The following is a 16,754-nucleotide window of genomic DNA, read 5'->3' on the forward strand; positions in this document are numbered from 1 at the left end:
CACCCCTGGAATAGGTAACACAACCCTCGTTCGGGGTATCCTACGCTACAATTGAAATTCGAGATCGGTCCCAGTATTAGGAGTCGTAACTAAAGTAGTTACAGTTATTTACCACCCCCGTGACTGTCTCTTCACGAAGAAAAACTTTAGTTTACCAACGACCAAATATATAAATTTAACTTGGTGCCAAAAGCAACTACATAAAACCCTTCTGATGATCTTCTAATCAATCGACAATTTCAGTTCCCTGATATCTTCAATGTCTTCCTACTAATATTGCCTTTTGGTTTTAGGAACTTACAATAACTCTCTAGGACGTACAGGTATAATTTGGAATAAATCTGTACATAGCTTATCATGTTAGGTATATATGTATACAATTACATAACATAAATGTGTATAATACAAAGGTAAATGGATTTCAGAAGTATCTTACAGTGAAGGGCAATTCTTTATCACTATACAGATAAAGAAAATATAAATGCAACAATACATAAATTTCTAAGAATCAACAATTAAAAACTATTCTAATTAAAGCTGTAAAGGAATCTGAGTGGAAATTCAACATTCTTCTTTCGATAGCATCTGGTAATAATCCGCCAAGATATTCCAGGCCTTTTCGGCCATAAAACCCTTGGGCGGATCCTCGCCGTTACGAGCCAGCGCTCTCATTCTGGTCCCAGAAATGAAGTCGAAATCCTCCCTTCGCGCAGGATCGAAGAAATCCATCCTACAATTTTTGTTATCGTACGCGGCGACTCTAAACGGAAGGATCTCGAGCGCGTCCAAGCCGGGCGCGATCTTTAGCACTCGTCCGCCGTGCGAGCCGTCGTACAGGTTTCCGTCGGGCGAGCCCTCCTTGCCCGACGGATGCGGAATGCCGGCGGGGTCGCGGCCCACGATGTAAAAGTTGGCGCCGGCGTTCATGCGGGCCTTCGCGTGCCACTGGACTTCGGTGGGGCCCGCGTACATCATCGGGCTCGGGAATATCGCCAGGACGGTGAAGGCGCGGTCGAGGACGCCGTCGTCTAGCACGGCCTCGTGCTGGAGGATGCGGGTGGGTAGCGGAACGTCGTCGTCCTTCGTCCAGCCGCCGAGCGGGTGCAGCAGGAGCACGGGACGTTTGAATCCGCGCTCTTCCAGTTTCTTGCGCGTGTCCGTCATCAACAGCGCGTGACCGTTGTGAATCGGGTTGCGCAGCTGAAAGGCGAACACCACGTCGGCCTCCATCTGCTTGAAGCGGACGCGTAGCTGGTTCGGCGTCAGACGGTACTCGTCGAGACCGTCGCCCCAGGTAATCGGGCGCAGAACCTCGAGCTCGCCGCCCATCAGCCAATCGCCGGATTGGTAAATCATGCTAATGTACGGATGGTCTTTGTTAGTCGTACCTATTAGCAATAATAAGGGGGATTTTATAAAGAGTTCTCAAAAGGAGTCTTGTCTAACACTTAAAGAGGGATTGGTAACGGGTGGCCGCTTCGCAGTTTTAAAAATTATTTTTTCGTTCAACAGCGAAATTAACACATATACCGCTTCATAGTAAAATAGAACGAAAGTACGTCTGGAGATAACTGAAAGTTATTTCAATTTTATTGATTTGCATGAACATTGATCGATTATTTTTAGGAATTTGCACGTTATCATATTCCTAAAGCAACCGACCTATGGGATTGGTAACGGGTGGCTGCTTCGCAGTTTTAAAAATTATTTTTTCGTTCAACACAGCGAAATTAACACAGATACCGCTTCATAGTAAAATTGAACGAAACTACGTCTGGAGATAACTGAAAGTTATTTCAATTTTATTTATTTGTATGAACATTGATCGATTATTTTTAGGAATTTGCACGTTATCATATTCCTAAAGCAACCGACCTATGGGATTGGTAACGGGTAGCCGCTTCGCAGTTTTAAAAATTATTTTTTCGTTCAACATAGCGAAATTAACACATATACCGCTTTATAGTAAAATTGAACGAAAGTACGTCTGGAGATAACTGAGTTATTTCAATTTTATTGATTTGTATGAACATTGATCGATTATTTTTAGGAATTTGCACGTTATTATATTTCTAAAGCAACCGACCTATGGGATTGGTAACGGGTGACCGTTTTGAAAATAATCGGATCCAAGGACTCAAAAGACCTTTACTAAAAATTGAGTCTTTAAGAGTGTTTAAAAGCCGAGCAAACCGAAACATTTAGAGGATTTTTTATAAATGTAGGAATTCGCTAATCTTGTGCAAATATTAATTATTTATATAATGTAACCTTGAGTCCCAGATTAACGTGTAGAAAGTCGAATCTGAGCTTAGAAAAATACATACCAAATTGCCTAGCAACCCGTTCCTCCTTGCGATGGTAATAAAACTCGGGCTTTCGCATGATCGCGTAGCAAACCTCGTTGTAGTATAACGCAACCGCCAGATTCCCATCAAAACGTTCCTTATCACTGGCTGTAACGGCTAAAACAATCGGAATACTTTGATTAATGCAATCACCGTCGGAGACGAGACAATTGAAATGCTGCGATTGCAAGAACTGCTCTTCGCGCATGAAACCGCGCAACGGGGTCGCCCAGCCTTCGGCGAGCACCTGCACCCACTGCAGATCGACCTTGGTGATGCTTAAAGCGGGAAGATAGCTGGCTTCTTCGCGAGCGGCGGCGAGGCGGTACTCGGGCACGAAGAGCTCTCTAACCTGGTCGTTACTCTCACTATCTATGGGGAAAATGCCGTTCTCCTGTAGCATCTCGACCACCTGCATCGTCGACTCCTCGACGCTACAATTGATCGTCTTCACGACGAGCTCGGGGTTCTCCGGCTTCTCGTACGCCTGATCTATCCCGGTGAAACCCTTGATGTTGCCGAGCCGCGCCTTCTGATACAGCCCCTTCGTGTCGCGCATTTCGCACACCTCAAGTGGCGCGTCGACGAACACCTCGAAGAATGGCAGATCGTTGTCGCGATGTATACGCCGGGCTAATTCCCGGTCGACAGCGAACGGCGACAGAAAACTGCAAAGGCAAATCTGTCCGGCGTCGGCGAACAGCTTGGCGACCTCCGCCACCCGCCGAATGTTCTCCTCCCGATCGCGCTTCGAAAATCCCAAATCCTGATTGAGTCCCCTTCGCATGTTGTCGCCGTCCAAACCGTAGGCGGGTATCCCGCGCGCCACGAGGTAGGCTTCGAGCTCGAAAGCTATCGAAGTCTTACCGGCGCCCGAAAGTCCCGTAAACCACACCGTGCAGCCGCGAAAACCGCGCAAATGGCCCAAGATCTGTCCTCTCTTCGCCCTCGAAACATGATGCTTCTGTTCGGTTACATTCGTTGCCACCTGCATGCCTGTCTTCTGCTTTTTGTAAATTTCCTGGGTACTATCCATACTTTCACTTGCTAACTTTCACTTCCAATCTGCGATTCTGCTTACGTCGCATACAATTATATAAAATTCTTTTTTACTTTTTAAAAATGTGAGGTTAAATCAATTGTCATTCTTCACGTCAACAAAATAGGTGCATTCAACGTATCAAAAAATTCCCATTTCTTAAAAATTCCTTACCACAACTCTACCAATCGTCAACTATGAGTGCGACACTTCAGAATCCAGTTGAACTATGAATCCTTTGCACTTATCATTAAATAAGATAAGAAGATAACTATCATACTAATGCTACCCCAATGTGCAAATGTAGCAAATAAAAGAGAGGAAAATTATGTCTTTTATTGATTCCCCTCCAAATTATGATTACCCGTCTAATTAATTTTTATTAGATAATAGCTGCAAGGCCGACAGAAATAGGTTTCATTATAAAGTCCGATTCGAAATACGCACGCAAATGGGTTGCACGTGATTATTGATAAGCTGAACTTCGTATTGCACCTAATAAATAAATTGTTGATTAGAAACTTGAATTTTCTTGGAAAAACAACTGGTCCTGGTTGGCTCGGGGCCGTTACTGGTGTTCATTTTGCATTTAACCCTTTCTGGGCCCCTTGTCAAAGGGGATCAGCAAGCCGAGCCGGTAACGGGACGGACTCCCCGAAAGAGGGGACGATCTTATTCGAGGACCCTGGTGGTTGGCCAGCTCCTATTCGCAAGAAGAATAGGATTGGCGCACGAAAAAGGGATGACCAGGCTGGTAAAACCTCGGGTCAACCGGCCCCTGCACCCAACCTTTAAGGCTGGGTGTGGGTCATTGGCCCAAGGGGGCAACTCGACATCAGAGACCAAGCGTCTCAGACCCGTGGGAAGCACTCCAGAGTCGGGCTCAGAGCAGCTTCATGAGAAGAAGTCTAAAGGTTCTGGAGTACCCATGCGTGAAAGGGGGGGGGGAGTCCTGGGCTGGTAGGGTTCCGCTGTAATTCGCAGGTTGCATCGTGACCGAATGCGAGGACCGTGCACTGGGTGTAGAAGACCGTCCCTCTACATTAGGCCCTGGAATGACGCGTCTCCGAAAGTTTAGAGACACGTCCCTAGGGTGACCAAGGTGATGACTGTGTTATACGGGCTCCCGAATGACACGGCCACCATCTTGAAACGCCTCCAGAGGCAAAATCCTGGTTTCAGGACGAGCCTCTATGGAGGATATGTTCTTCCGGAGGCAGAACTTTTAGACACACGACTTTTACGTCGAAGTAATAATCAGTAAAAGAGTCTTTGAACCCCAATTTATTCGACAGGATAAAAATAAAGTAAGCGCGTCAACGTGCTAACAATTGTACCAATTTGCTTCTTTCCATGCATCTCTTTTTTACTTGGGGCGACACTTTTATAGGTGATCGCCATTCTTCTATTTAAAAAGGTCAAAATTGTTAATAAATCAGTACTTTTGGACCTCGTTTTCAGTTCTTCGCACAGAGATTGAATGAACCATGAGCCGGTGCGTGTGCTTCTCCAGGAAACGTACCCTGCAATTGTAACGTGTAGGTTTAGACTGAGCAATTAAGTTCTGCAGTGTGTACCGTCGTAGCACGAGTACATTACGAGTATGTCGGCCATTACTGGTATAGTGTAACTGGCCTGGGAGTCAACCTGCGTCGCCATGCGTACCCTGCTACCATCGTCCGTTTCATCACCACGACATGCCTGCACAAAGAACAGTTTGGGTTTTCCCGCCAGACTTGGACATTTGTCTCCGGAGAACGACTTCCAGAGAAAATCGGGGGGATACTGGTGATCGCGCGCGTAAACTTTGCCGCGGTCACCGTGCGACAAGACTGCGACAAGGAGGCAGTCCACGTCCGAGTGGTCACTCTGTGATACTACAAAAACCACGACATCATCAGATACCATGGGGGAGGTATACTTGCATGTCGTGATAACTTCATAAATTGCTCCGTATTTCAGATCGGTGTAGACCTTAACGTTAAACTTCAACGCGACAAGCACCTCCTCGAGGTCTTTCGCATCTTTACTTGCACCCTCTCTCTTCGCAAGATCCCCGTCGAATTGGATATGGCTGAAGATGATCGCGTGACCTCTTCTGTAGTGATTCATATTGTAATAATCCGCGAGTGGGTGGTCTGCACTGCCCGATGGCGCGTTTTGGAACGAATCGCACCTTTAAAATCATACACTGAGCACTTAGAGAATTAATTCTTAAACTTGCCTTGTGAAACTTGTCAAACTGAAGGAGTCGAGAGTATCACCGTTTTGGTCCATGTCGAAATAATAACCTGGCTCGCTATCTGAACCAATACGGTCATACATAAACACCATCCAAGTTATCTTATCAAATTTAGTTAAGTCAATATAACCGATTACCATTTGAAACGGTAATTTCGGCAAATTGAAACGGAATTAGGTCGGCTATAGTGCAGCATTGATGATGATGGTTAGCTTTACGGCGAAACGTTCGTATAAATTAATTCTGTAGGTGGACAACAACGTGTAATTATTAGGAGAATAAAGTTCGCATGTGTACGAATAGATAAAATTTAAAGACAGGAGTTTCCAGAAATCATGACTGTCTCAATTACGGCAAAAAATATTAGTTTACAAATAACAAGTGGGCACATACATCAACCAATTTACTACCTTCCACATATTTAAATAAATAACTAAATACAAAAATATAAATTTAACTTGGGGTCAAGACTATGTAATCAAAACATAAACTGAGCAAACATTCACGCCAAAAATGAATGCGACAATAAGTTACCAATATCAAACACGTGATTCTGCATGAAGGTTAAATCAAGTCAGTTTCAAAAACAAAGATGGAAAACTATAAAAAACATATAAAATGTTACATATAACACAAATAAATTATAAATAAGTGCACAAATTACCAAACATTCTCGGGAAAACACTTTTTCGTATTAATTTGTATGCGTAGAATCCAAATCAGTCTTGTACTTTTTCGATCAGACTTCTCAATCAAAAGTTATAGACTAGAAATAAATTCAAAGGGCTGTAACTTTTGAACTAGTAGCCTAATCTTGGAACTGTTTGAAATTATGGATTCTACAGGCCACATTCTATAAGAACATTTTTTTTCCGGGTCGATCTGAGACAATTTTTTCTTTGGGGCTCAAAAAAAGGTAGTGTTTTACCTTCCTTTTTTTTACCAAAAATCGGCTACACCAAAAATTCTCGGGAAAACACTTTTTCTTATTAATTTGGGTGCGTAGAATCCAAATCAGTTTTGTACTTTTTCGATCAGACTTCTCAATCAAAAGTTATAAGACTAGAAAAAAATTCAAAGGGCTGTAACTTTTGAACTAGTAGCCCAATCTTCATATTTCATATTTATTTATTTTTTTCCATTTTGATTACAGTGTATAGGTAATATTGGAAACGTCATTTTAGATTTTACTACAACCAGACTAACAGTAACACGCATTTACATATAACACACATAGGGTTGCCATCCGTCCGGGTTTCCCCGGATTTGTCCTAGTTTAGGGGGCGTCCAAGCGGGTTTTCATTGGTAGCCCGGGTTTTAGGCTACCGAGACATCTATGAGTTTCTGTCAAAATTTAAGCCAACAAGGTAAACTTTTAAGCGCCCATCAGCTTTGGTTACAATTTTTTAAAACACTGAATCATCATTTATACTGGGAGTTATTCAAAATTGCCTAGTGCTTTTTTTGCATTCCTGCTCATAAAGCAAACATTGAAAGAATATTTTCACTAGTGGCATAACATTGGACCAAAGAAAGGAATTTATTGAATATTGCAACAGATTATTTCTTTAGACAATATTTTTTATCAAATTCAGTTGATATGTCCGGGTTTATAATCCCTAAATCCGGGGTTTTCACGCTTCCTGTCCTAGTTGGCAGAGTTTTGAGATGGCAACCCTATACTCAGTGCAAGTGGACCCTATTTTTTCATTAAAATTCTATGTACATAATTACATTTATAGTGCCAACATAAAATACGCTTATTTACTAAACATTCCCTTAAATAACTGTTTATCTGTACCATCCTTTGACTTGATCAGTTGATCTAAAACATCAATTTCCTTTTTAACCGAGGCCGCCAGACCGTGGTCCAACTTTACAACTCGTTCAAAATCGGCTCTCGCCTCGGTCGGATTCCACGCACCGATGTGAGCTTTCGCCCGGCGAAACAACGCCTTCACATTATCTGCAATAATCCATTGAATAACCACGTAAACTGTCAGACCTACCGGGCTCAATTTTAAGAACGGACGTGCAATGCTCGATGACCGCATAGAAATCGCCCTTCGCCATCATGCACTGGGAGTAATTCGACAGTAGGGGAATCTTCATTTTGTTTAAATCGTTCCATTCTTCCGACTGAGGTTTCTCCCTAAAAATCTTGGACCGGTTTTAAATGGCCCCCCCAATAAAAACCTCACTTGATCATCAGACGTTCGAGAATTCCAATCGCCTCGGCGTACATCTTCGACGCCGCCTCGTGATTGGAGCTCTTGTACTCGGCGTTACCGAGCTCCTTTAACTCGTGCACGCGATCGACCTGCTCCAGCTCGTTCATTTGCCACGATTCCTTTTGGTACTCGTTCGGCTCTTCCACTTTCACTAGTTCGATCGTGAACTCGAGATCGGCGGGATTCGACATCAGACGATTCAGATCATCGTGTCCGATGCCGTGCTGGTGTGCGGTCATCACGCAACGGTGATTATTGCGTTTGTCCGCGGGAAGATGGACGTCCCTTAGCGTTTTTGATACGAATGGGTACTGTGTCAGTAGCTAAACGCTAACGATTGGCATTAGTTCTACAGCTAAGTTAAACGTACGTCTTTGCTGACAGTAAATTGTGAGACTTCGCCGATGGCCATGCATTGTACGATCGCCTCCCAGAGTTCGAACTTGAATTTTCTGCCCAAGATTATTTCGAGGGGCTTTCCGTCGCCCATCCGTCTCGAGTCGTCGAGGAGTGTTTTGTCTTGGTCGCATAGTCGCGTTTGGAAGTGAAATTGTACCTGGAATAAGCTGCATTTAACATTACCTTACCGACTCTCCACTCCGAATACTTTGCAATCGTTCCCAAAATTAACTGCCTTACTGCCCGCGTGTAACACTTTTTTTATAATTTTAGGATCACCAGATATGCTCGTACTCATAATTTTATTATTTATTTGGGTTTATTTACAAAAATAAATATTTTAAATTGACAAATGACAGAGCGCAGATGATTGGCAGCTGTGGCTCACGCCCCCCACGCATTGACAAGTATTGTACAGGGTATTGTATTGTTTGTGTGAGTACTATGGCCGTCAACAATGGCGATAGTGACCCCCCACTTCTTGAGGGCACGCTCTTTTGGTTATCACTGGTCACCCCGCTCTTCAACATGCACTTTATCCGTTTCGATAGTTTCATGCAAGGCGTTATATACAGAGACCTGTTATAACTAGACCGCGAGTAACGTAGATTTTGCTATAAACGCCTGTTGTCAAGATAGGATAGGCAACCAACTGTTCATCGCGGGGCAGACGTACGTTCTGCAGCTTGCTTTAGCCATGTTTATTCTAAATTTTAGTAGCAAAAAAAGATAACATATAGCTGTTAACTGTTTTAATCGAATTTATTGGTATTTTATTTGAACTAAATTGGTATATAACTGCCTTCCTCTAGTCCTAATTTGATTTATATGTATTTTGGTGGTGAACACGTATGGGAAAATATACTCTTAAAACTAAAGATGTAAGTAGTAGATATGATTATTTAGCGGATTTTGATTCAATATATGCCTATCCAAAAACCCAAATGGGCTGTAACTGTTATTTATTTTTCTGACTGCTGATAACAATTTTGTTTACAACGCGGTGTGGTGTGGATTGAATGAAAAACCTGAACACATTTTCAGCAATTTGGCAAATTTTTAATGCATCGCTTGATATGTGCAACAATCCTCCACGATTTTTTCTACTTAAAAGCTTTGAATGACTCTCTGATGCGAATATCGCATCTGCACATATGGAACATTTAACACTTAGCTATTTTTCTTGTAACAAAACCTGAAATAGTACCAGTAAGTACTTCTAGTCTATAACTTTGGATTGAGAAGTCTGATCGAAAAAGTACGAATTGTTTTGGATTCTACCCCCCAAAATTAATAACAAAAAGTGTTTTCCCGAGAAATTTTGGTGCAGTCGATTTTTGGAAAAAAAGGAAGGTTATACACTGCCTTTTTTTGAGGCCCGCAAAAAAAAATTGTCTAAAATCGATCCGGGAAAAAAATTTTCTTATAGAATGTGGGCTGTAGAATCCATAATTTCAAACAGTTAAAAGATTGGGCTACTAGTTCAAAAGTTACAGCCCTTTGAATTTTCTTTCGAAATTGGTTTCTAGTCTATAATTTTGGATTGAGAAGTCTGATCGAAAAACTACGAATTGTTTTGGATTCTACCCACCCAAATTAATAACAAAAAGTGTTTTCCCGAGAAATTTTGGTGCAGTAGATTTTTGGTAAAAAATCTGCCTTTTTTTAAGCCCCGAAGAAAAAATTGTCTCAGATCGACCCGAAAAAAAATTTCTTATAGAATGTGGCCTGTAGAATCCATAATTTCAAACAGTTCAAAGATTGGGCTACTAGTTCAAAAGTTACAGCTCTTTGAATTTTCTTTCGAAATTGGTTTCTTACTTAGTTACGTCTATACCTAGTAGGCAAATAGGTATTGCCGTTGTCTTGCTGGTAAAGGATGTCGAATAATAGTTCTACGTTATTTTAAGTGAATGGGAAAGTCGAAAAAGCTCGGTATTGCATTATTGTTTAACACCTTCGTAGGTACCTTTCTAAAATCGGCTTCATTCCCCGCAAATGCACTATGGTGGGAGTAAATTTTTCTCTTCGAATGGCTCTGATCCATTGGCCCTTTAAACTTTTATCCGTTGAAAATCAGCATATTATTTAAAAATTTATCGACAGAGTACATGTTGATAGGCACAAGTTAACCTAAGTTTATTGGTTTATTCTCAACAGAAATTTATCTGTTCACTAATTCGAGCTAATCACGAGAATGATTAATGAACGGAACATCTAAAATAACAGCTTATTTCATTATATTGCATATCATCTCAGCGATTTTTGCCCCGCGGTGCATTGTGTGTTGCATACTGTGTCGACAACACCTTAGATACGTTAAGCGCAGTCTAGTTATAGCAAGTCTCTGGTTATATAACTGTTTACGACACCTAAGGCTGGGACTGACCTCGGCTCTCCACTATAGACTTGAAGATCCTGCACGAGAGCAAAGGCTACCTGTCTCCGGGGGAGACCCTGCTAACACAAAAACTCTCAGATTTAAAATGTATGTGCGAATGTCAGTCACCCTGGGCGTCCCCGGTTGTCCTACTCACAAGGAGGGATGTCAGCACCAAACTATGTATGCCTAGATTACAGGCGGATAACGCGTGGCCTCACTAAAGTTCTACTAATCCTTGGTTATCTAGAATTCTAGATGATAAACTAGTCTCGTCTGTCTCATAACAAAATCTATAACTGTTAACAATAAAGCTTATTTGTTTTATCTTTATTTTAGTCATCAAAGAATTTAGGGGTCTTTGTCTGAACAAAGCTAATGCTGTAAGTTGTAAAGGTTGTAATAAATTCCCCTTAAACTTAAAAGTTCTGCGTGCGTGCCAATTTCCGCAACTCTTCCGTGATTAATCACGCAAATGACATCTGCATCTTGTATCGTTGTTAAACGGTGAGCAATCGTAATACAAGTGCGTCCTTTTTTAGCATTATCTAGAGCTTCTTGGACAACCTTTTCGCTTTCGGCGTCTAGTGCTGACGTTGCCTCGTCCAAAAGCAGTACCTTAGGGTCTCTAACCAAAGCTCTCGCAATTGCAACCCTTTGTTTCTGACCACCTGACAATTGCGTGCCCTTCTCTCCCAATTTAGTTTCATAGCCCTGGACAAATTTTGTTTAACGCCGTTTAGGAGGCTTCACTTACCAAAGGCAACGACGCAATAAACGTGTGAATGTTTGCTTTTTTGGCGGCGTCAATAATCTCCTCACGTGTTACTTCGCGTTCATTGTCTCCATAGGCAATGTTCTCCGCGATTGTTCTACTGAAGAGGTCGGGCTCCTGCGAGACAACCCCCAAATGTGACCTTAAGGTGGAAAGCTGCATTGTGTTAATACGTTTCCCATCAACGGACACGGAACCGGACGTCGGATCATAAAACCGTGCCAATTGTTGTAAAACGGTTGTTTTGCCGCAACCACTCGGCCCCACCAACGCAACCATTTTTCCTTTTGGGATTGTCAAATTTAACCCTCTTAATACCGGAATAGTTGGTCGAGACGGGTATGAAAAGTAAACCTTTTCGTAGGCAATATTTCCACTCCCCTGAAAGTAGTTTGACAATTGATGCGAAGATATGGAGGATATCTACCCATTCGCCGTTAGTGTGCGGAGAACCATCGCGTATCAGAGGAATTCTACTAAACAATTGAAAAATACGAGAAGCCGCTATTAGGCCTTTTTGAAAATTTGGCGTGAATGCTAACGCATTTCCCATTGACCATGAGCTAGTGATGATGCACTCGGTAACACTGAAAAACGATTTCAATGGTTTTACGATAAGGCAGGTACCTACTTACATGATTACGTTAGCATAATCGATTCCTTCATTTTTGAGAAGCACAGATCCAAAATAAAGAGAAGCCCCGTATGTACAATACAACAAACTTCTTGATAAGCCGTAAACTAATCCTCTGAAGTGAGTGTTACGTTGGGCCACTCGTTGGTAGGACACCATTTCGGCCATATAACGCGTGTGGAAACTCCGTTCGCTTCCCAAGGAGGCGAGAGTGCGAATGCCGTTAAGTCCTTCGACGGCAATTTTGGTGGAATTTTGCAGAGATGCGTAATATCCTTGGCTTTCCTTCGCGATAATCTTTTGCTCTAAGTAAAAGGCCATAACGATTAGGGGCGAAAAACACAAAGCTACAAAGGCGATTCTCCACTCAAAGTAAAGAGACGTACTAAGAGCTAGAATTACAGTGGAAAGCGAAATCAAGATCGTTCCAATTCTTTGACCGGTAGCCTACAATAAGAGTTGCATTGACAATTCAAAGATGCAATCGCCTACTCCTTGAACGCTTGCCGCTTCTCCAGATAAACGTGCGCACAGCGAACCAACACCGTGCTCTTTACGGTCAAAGTAGCCGATTTCTTGCGCAAGAAACGACTTAAACATTTGACTGCGCAGGCGCATTGTTAGTTTTTCACCGGCAATTCCGAACATATACGTCTGAAGAAAAGAGATAAACGCATAAAAACTTGGTAAGACAACTACCTACATGCAACAGTATTGCGATTCCAGTAATGATTGCTATAATTAAGAAAAAGATGGCAAACTTCTTTGTTTCGCTGACAATATAATCAGCATCGTGGGAAGGTAAGACGCTCATTACGCGTCCAAGTACGATGGCGTACATTGGCATACCCGCTCCAGTTACTATTGACCCAACGCACCCGAGCAGAATAGCTCACCTCTCCGGGGAGTTATATTTCATTATAGCCCACAATGACGACCTACTTGTTTCGGTCTTAGATTCTTCTAGCATCTAAAAAGTACCGCACTTCTTTGCCATCAGAAATAATATTTACACCATCCTGGGGCTCTAGCATCTCCCCGGTTTCAGTCTTAATAAATGCATCTGCACCTGTGTCTGCTGGTGATACTTGCGCTGTTACTAGTTCGAAGTAAGCGCCCTTTTTATCCATAAGTTCATCGTGACCACCCTGTTCTACGACCTTTCCGGCGCCTATGACGACAATGCGATCAGCCTTTCTGACCGTAGACAATCGGTGCGCCACAATTACGGTTGTACATTCATAGCTGACCTGCATTACTTTAATCCTAAGGAAGGGTAGGTGTTCAACAACATCTTACCGCGTCAAGAGCAGCTTGAACGACCGCTTCGCACTTTGTATCCAAGGCAGAAGTGGCTTCATCCAAAAGCAGAATTGAAGGTGCGCGCACCAGAGCTCGCGCTATCGCTATCCTTTGCTTTTGCCCCCCCGATAACTGGGCGCCCCTTTCGCCGACAAGCGTATTGTAACCCCGAGGAAGTGAGCTTATAAAAGAATGAGCGTTCGCCTTCTCGGCGGCTCGTCTAATATCGTCTTCGCTCGCATTATCCGCACCGAGTTTGATGTTTTCGGCTATCGTCATTTCGAACAGTACCGGCTCTTGACCCACAACCCCAATCTGAGATCTCATCCAAGCGAGATCCAAGTCGACCACGTCGTGATCGTCAATAAGAACCTAAAAGTAGCGTAAAATCGCGAAACGTAAAAAAAAGCTAACGCACATTTCCGCACGACGGGTCGTAAAAGCGCTGTATACACGTCGACTTTCCACATCCGGAACTCCCAACTATAGCAACAGTTTCGCCGGGGTTTATTGTTAATTCGGTGCCTTGCAAAATCTGCGTTCATAAATTAATTAATCCCCGGTTACGTAAATCAGACGTGGCCTTGTTTTATGGTGTAGGGTCGTAGCCTGGGGTGTCTCCGACTTTAGGAAATAGCATTTTTCGATCATATCATTTGAATTTACCGTTTTGTTTGAATAATCATCCTTTTGTTTATTTGATTATTCAGATACAAGTGCCTGCATTGTTTTGTAAAGGCTTATCTCCGGTCGTTGAGATAAGTATGATAGTTAGGTACCCCAAAATAACCAAAAGCATCTTCAACCTACTCCGCCATGCGGCTTGCAAAATCTCCCGTCTGGCGAACGTCATACCAACCAATGTCTTGGTTTAACACTTTGTGCAAAAACAGCTCGCGTATTCGATACGTCTAAAATACGTCTTTTACCTTATCTCATTGCCGAGATTATTTACCTGTTTTAAGGCGCTATAGTTAAATAGTACCGTTGCAATATACGTGGCGGCCATAACAAAAACACTCAGCGAGCATTCGATGATGACAAACGTAATTAATCCATTCTTTAAGTTCTCCTCGGCCTGTTCAATGAGGGTTGCATTTGTTCCATTTAAAGCAGAAACGTAGGTCACTATTACGTTGGTCGCGTCTCCAATTATAATTGAAGGCAAGCTGTTGGCAACAGCGCCCACTGTGCAAATGATTGACCCTAAGGCGATGAAAAGTTTATCCATAAACGATGCATATTTGTACTGAAAACATATTGGTCAAGTTTAATTTGACGAGAAAAGGCGGATTATTACCAGTTCGACAAAGGAAACAGGTGGATAGTTCGCTTTAGGTATTGGTTCTGTTTTCCTAAAAAAATAGTAATAAAATTGTGGTATAACTCTCGCCAGGAAAGATTGCCGGTCACAGCACACATTGTGTCGATCTACAATGTATGTTTTTCTTAAGATGCGAGCGACTTCCGGAATAGGATCGTGCCAGTGTTGAACGAAAAGTTTTTTTGTTCAACATTGACACGATACTATGCCGGAAATCGCTCGCATCTTTAGAAAAACATACATTGTAGACCGGGATCAAGTGTTCTGTGACCGGCAATCTTTCCTGGCGAGAGGTTTATACCTACGTAACATAACATTGTCAATTTGTTCAAGATTAAAAAAAAAACTCGACAAAATTCCATTTCGCAACATGATTAAATGACAGGGTTGTAGCAATGTTATTTAATTTATAGCCTATAACATTTGCATCATAAATACAGTAGATCTATTACGTGCATTTTACCGTATTTATTTATTGATTTAAAGGTATAATTCAGGTAACGTATTAATTTTGATGTTGAGATATTTATGTTTAGCGATTTATCTGAGTAGGTTTCCAAATTTTCTTGTCATAAATTTCTCCAAATCAAGTTTGGATATACCGATATCACATTGTTTATTTACCACATAAATACGTAACAGTCGGCAAACCAAAAAAAAAAGGTTAGTTATATATAAGGCGCAACTACGAGTTGGCGAGTCAGTAAGTAAAATCATCAAACAGTCACAGTATATCCTGGATATACTGTGAAACAGTGGTCTAGCGACGTAGAAATAACATTTTCAATCCGTGAAAGTTCATAGTCACAAATTAACCCGATGCCATTTCGCGATTATTAGATTGTTTGTGGATTTTTAAGAACGCCAATGAATAACCAAAATTAAAACCCTCCCCCTCCCCACTCCTCAAACACATTTTCCAAAATAAGCGATATATACAATAAAACGTATATATTTCAATTCCTTTTTCATGTTTGAAAAAAAACACTTACTCTAAATAATTTCCAATTTGAAGAACACTTAAACTTGAAGTTTTTGAACACCTACTTATCCTACTCATTTTACGCCGTTTCAACGTAGGTACTTGATCATTTTTGTTTTACGGCGATAGTAATTAACTTAAATGCCATCCTTATCACATTGTCGGTTTTCATTACTTAATAATAATCTTTATTAGGGGGTTAGGAGAATCCAATTAAGGCTAATTTAATATTTCGGCGACAAAAAATAGTTGTAGTACAACATAGATTGATGTGAGTCGAGATGGCACTGCTTTTTCGCAAAGCCGACGGCCAATTATGCTCGGGGATTAATTACAACGTATAACAGGACATGAGATACTCATACCTTGCAAAATTGAGAGTCCAATTTCTTTAAATAATTGGAGCTTCCTCGTATGACACTGGGCAGTATTGCAGGAAAGCGATAAAATACAATAGTTGCAATTTCCCGCGACAAAATATTGCAGTGATTTTCCAGCCGGCCGGCGTAAACAATTAAAACTTCTTTAATTGACTTCTCGGTGTCCAGTCATCATATAAATCTGGGACCAGTCTTAAAATTCATGCTAATTAAGCGCGCTTCATTTGACACCATATGCAAACTAATCAGACGAGGTTTGCTGCAACACATCTAATTAGTGACGGTTAATTATTATGCTTACCTTGCACCTTTGCAGAGTTCAAATTGCAAAATTCTGTAGACTAATTGTTAACTGGAATTTCGGGTGAACGGTTCACGGTCTGCGATAACTAAATATGCTGCACGGCCTTGCAGTTTTAATGCTTGTTTTCGCTTTAACATTGGGAAACGAACTAATGTAGAAATCATACAATATCAATTTATTCTTGACTTTCGGAGGCTGTAAGAATAATTAAAATATCTCTACGGGAATAATTACATATCGTACTACAGGGAGCTTGCGTAGTCGTAGTTGATGCCTCACTATTGGGCAGCTCGACGGTGGGAGTGATCCCGCCGTGTTGATTCTACTAATGTGGTGTGATGCATATCAGCTACCATACGTTCCACCACAAGTCGATCGGCCTCGATTATGAATAACCTGCAATGATTATTGAAA

At 41.8% G+C, this 16,754-nt stretch overlaps 4 protein-coding genes across 5 annotated transcripts; all 4 read right to left on the reverse strand.

Moving 5' to 3' along the window:
• Window positions 1-311: 311 nt before the first annotated feature.
• Window positions 312-3,695, reverse strand: LOC116180471 (bifunctional 3'-phosphoadenosine 5'-phosphosulfate synthase-like). The gene is made up of 2 exons (XM_031500469.1): window positions 2,328-3,695; window positions 312-1,388 (listed from the first exon to the last, which is right to left on the reverse strand). The coding sequence occupies exons 1-2, from the start codon at window positions 3,382-3,384 to the stop codon at window positions 562-564; spliced, it is 1,884 nt and encodes a 627-aa protein (XP_031356329.1). The 5' UTR covers window positions 3,385-3,695; the 3' UTR covers window positions 312-561.
• A 956-nt stretch (window positions 3,696-4,651) lies between these two features.
• Window positions 4,652-6,289, reverse strand: LOC116180475 (caspase-1-like). The gene is made up of 4 exons (XM_031500473.1): window positions 5,612-6,289; window positions 5,313-5,563; window positions 4,965-5,264; window positions 4,652-4,910 (listed from the first exon to the last, which is right to left on the reverse strand). Exons 1-4 carry the CDS (start codon window positions 5,767-5,769, stop codon window positions 4,672-4,674), a joined length of 948 nt encoding a protein of 315 aa, XP_031356333.1. The 5' UTR covers window positions 5,770-6,289; the 3' UTR covers window positions 4,652-4,671.
• Window positions 6,290-6,739: 450 nt separating this feature from the next.
• On the reverse strand, window positions 6,740-8,632 carry LOC116180474 (AH receptor-interacting protein). Of its 2 annotated transcripts, none has more exons than XM_031500471.1 (5): window positions 8,468-8,632; window positions 8,231-8,416; window positions 7,831-8,183; window positions 7,639-7,781; window positions 6,740-7,595 (listed from the first exon to the last, which is right to left on the reverse strand). In XM_031500471.1, exons 1-5 carry the CDS (start codon window positions 8,555-8,557, stop codon window positions 7,390-7,392), a joined length of 978 nt encoding a protein of 325 aa, XP_031356331.1. In that variant the 5' UTR covers window positions 8,558-8,632; the 3' UTR covers window positions 6,740-7,389. The 2 variants fall into 2 exon arrangements, with proteins under 2 accessions (XP_031356331.1, XP_031356332.1); XM_031500472.1 differs by having other exon boundaries at window positions 8,231-8,426; window positions 8,468-8,596.
• Window positions 8,633-10,999: 2,367 nt separating this feature from the next.
• On the reverse strand, window positions 11,000-16,118 carry LOC116180024 (ATP-dependent translocase ABCB1-like). The gene is given in 13 exon segments (XM_031499848.1): window positions 11,000-11,353; window positions 11,397-11,795; window positions 11,842-12,001; window positions 12,050-12,495; window positions 12,541-12,702; window positions 12,752-13,008; window positions 13,043-13,298; window positions 13,348-13,722; window positions 13,769-13,892; window positions 14,161-14,261; window positions 14,306-14,599; window positions 14,651-14,705; window positions 16,022-16,118. Coding segments are annotated over 11 exon segments (2,895 nt in total). The 5' UTR covers window positions 14,582-14,599; window positions 14,651-14,705; window positions 16,022-16,118; the 3' UTR covers window positions 11,000-11,014.
• Between the last annotated feature and the right edge of the window lie 636 nt (window positions 16,119-16,754).

The sequence above is a fragment of the Photinus pyralis genome, unplaced genomic scaffold (assembly GCF_008802855.1).
Source record: "Photinus pyralis isolate 1611_PpyrPB1 unplaced genomic scaffold, Ppyr1.3 Ppyr1.4_LG9, whole genome shotgun sequence".
Lineage (NCBI taxonomy): Eukaryota > Metazoa > Arthropoda > Insecta > Coleoptera > Lampyridae > Photinus > Photinus pyralis.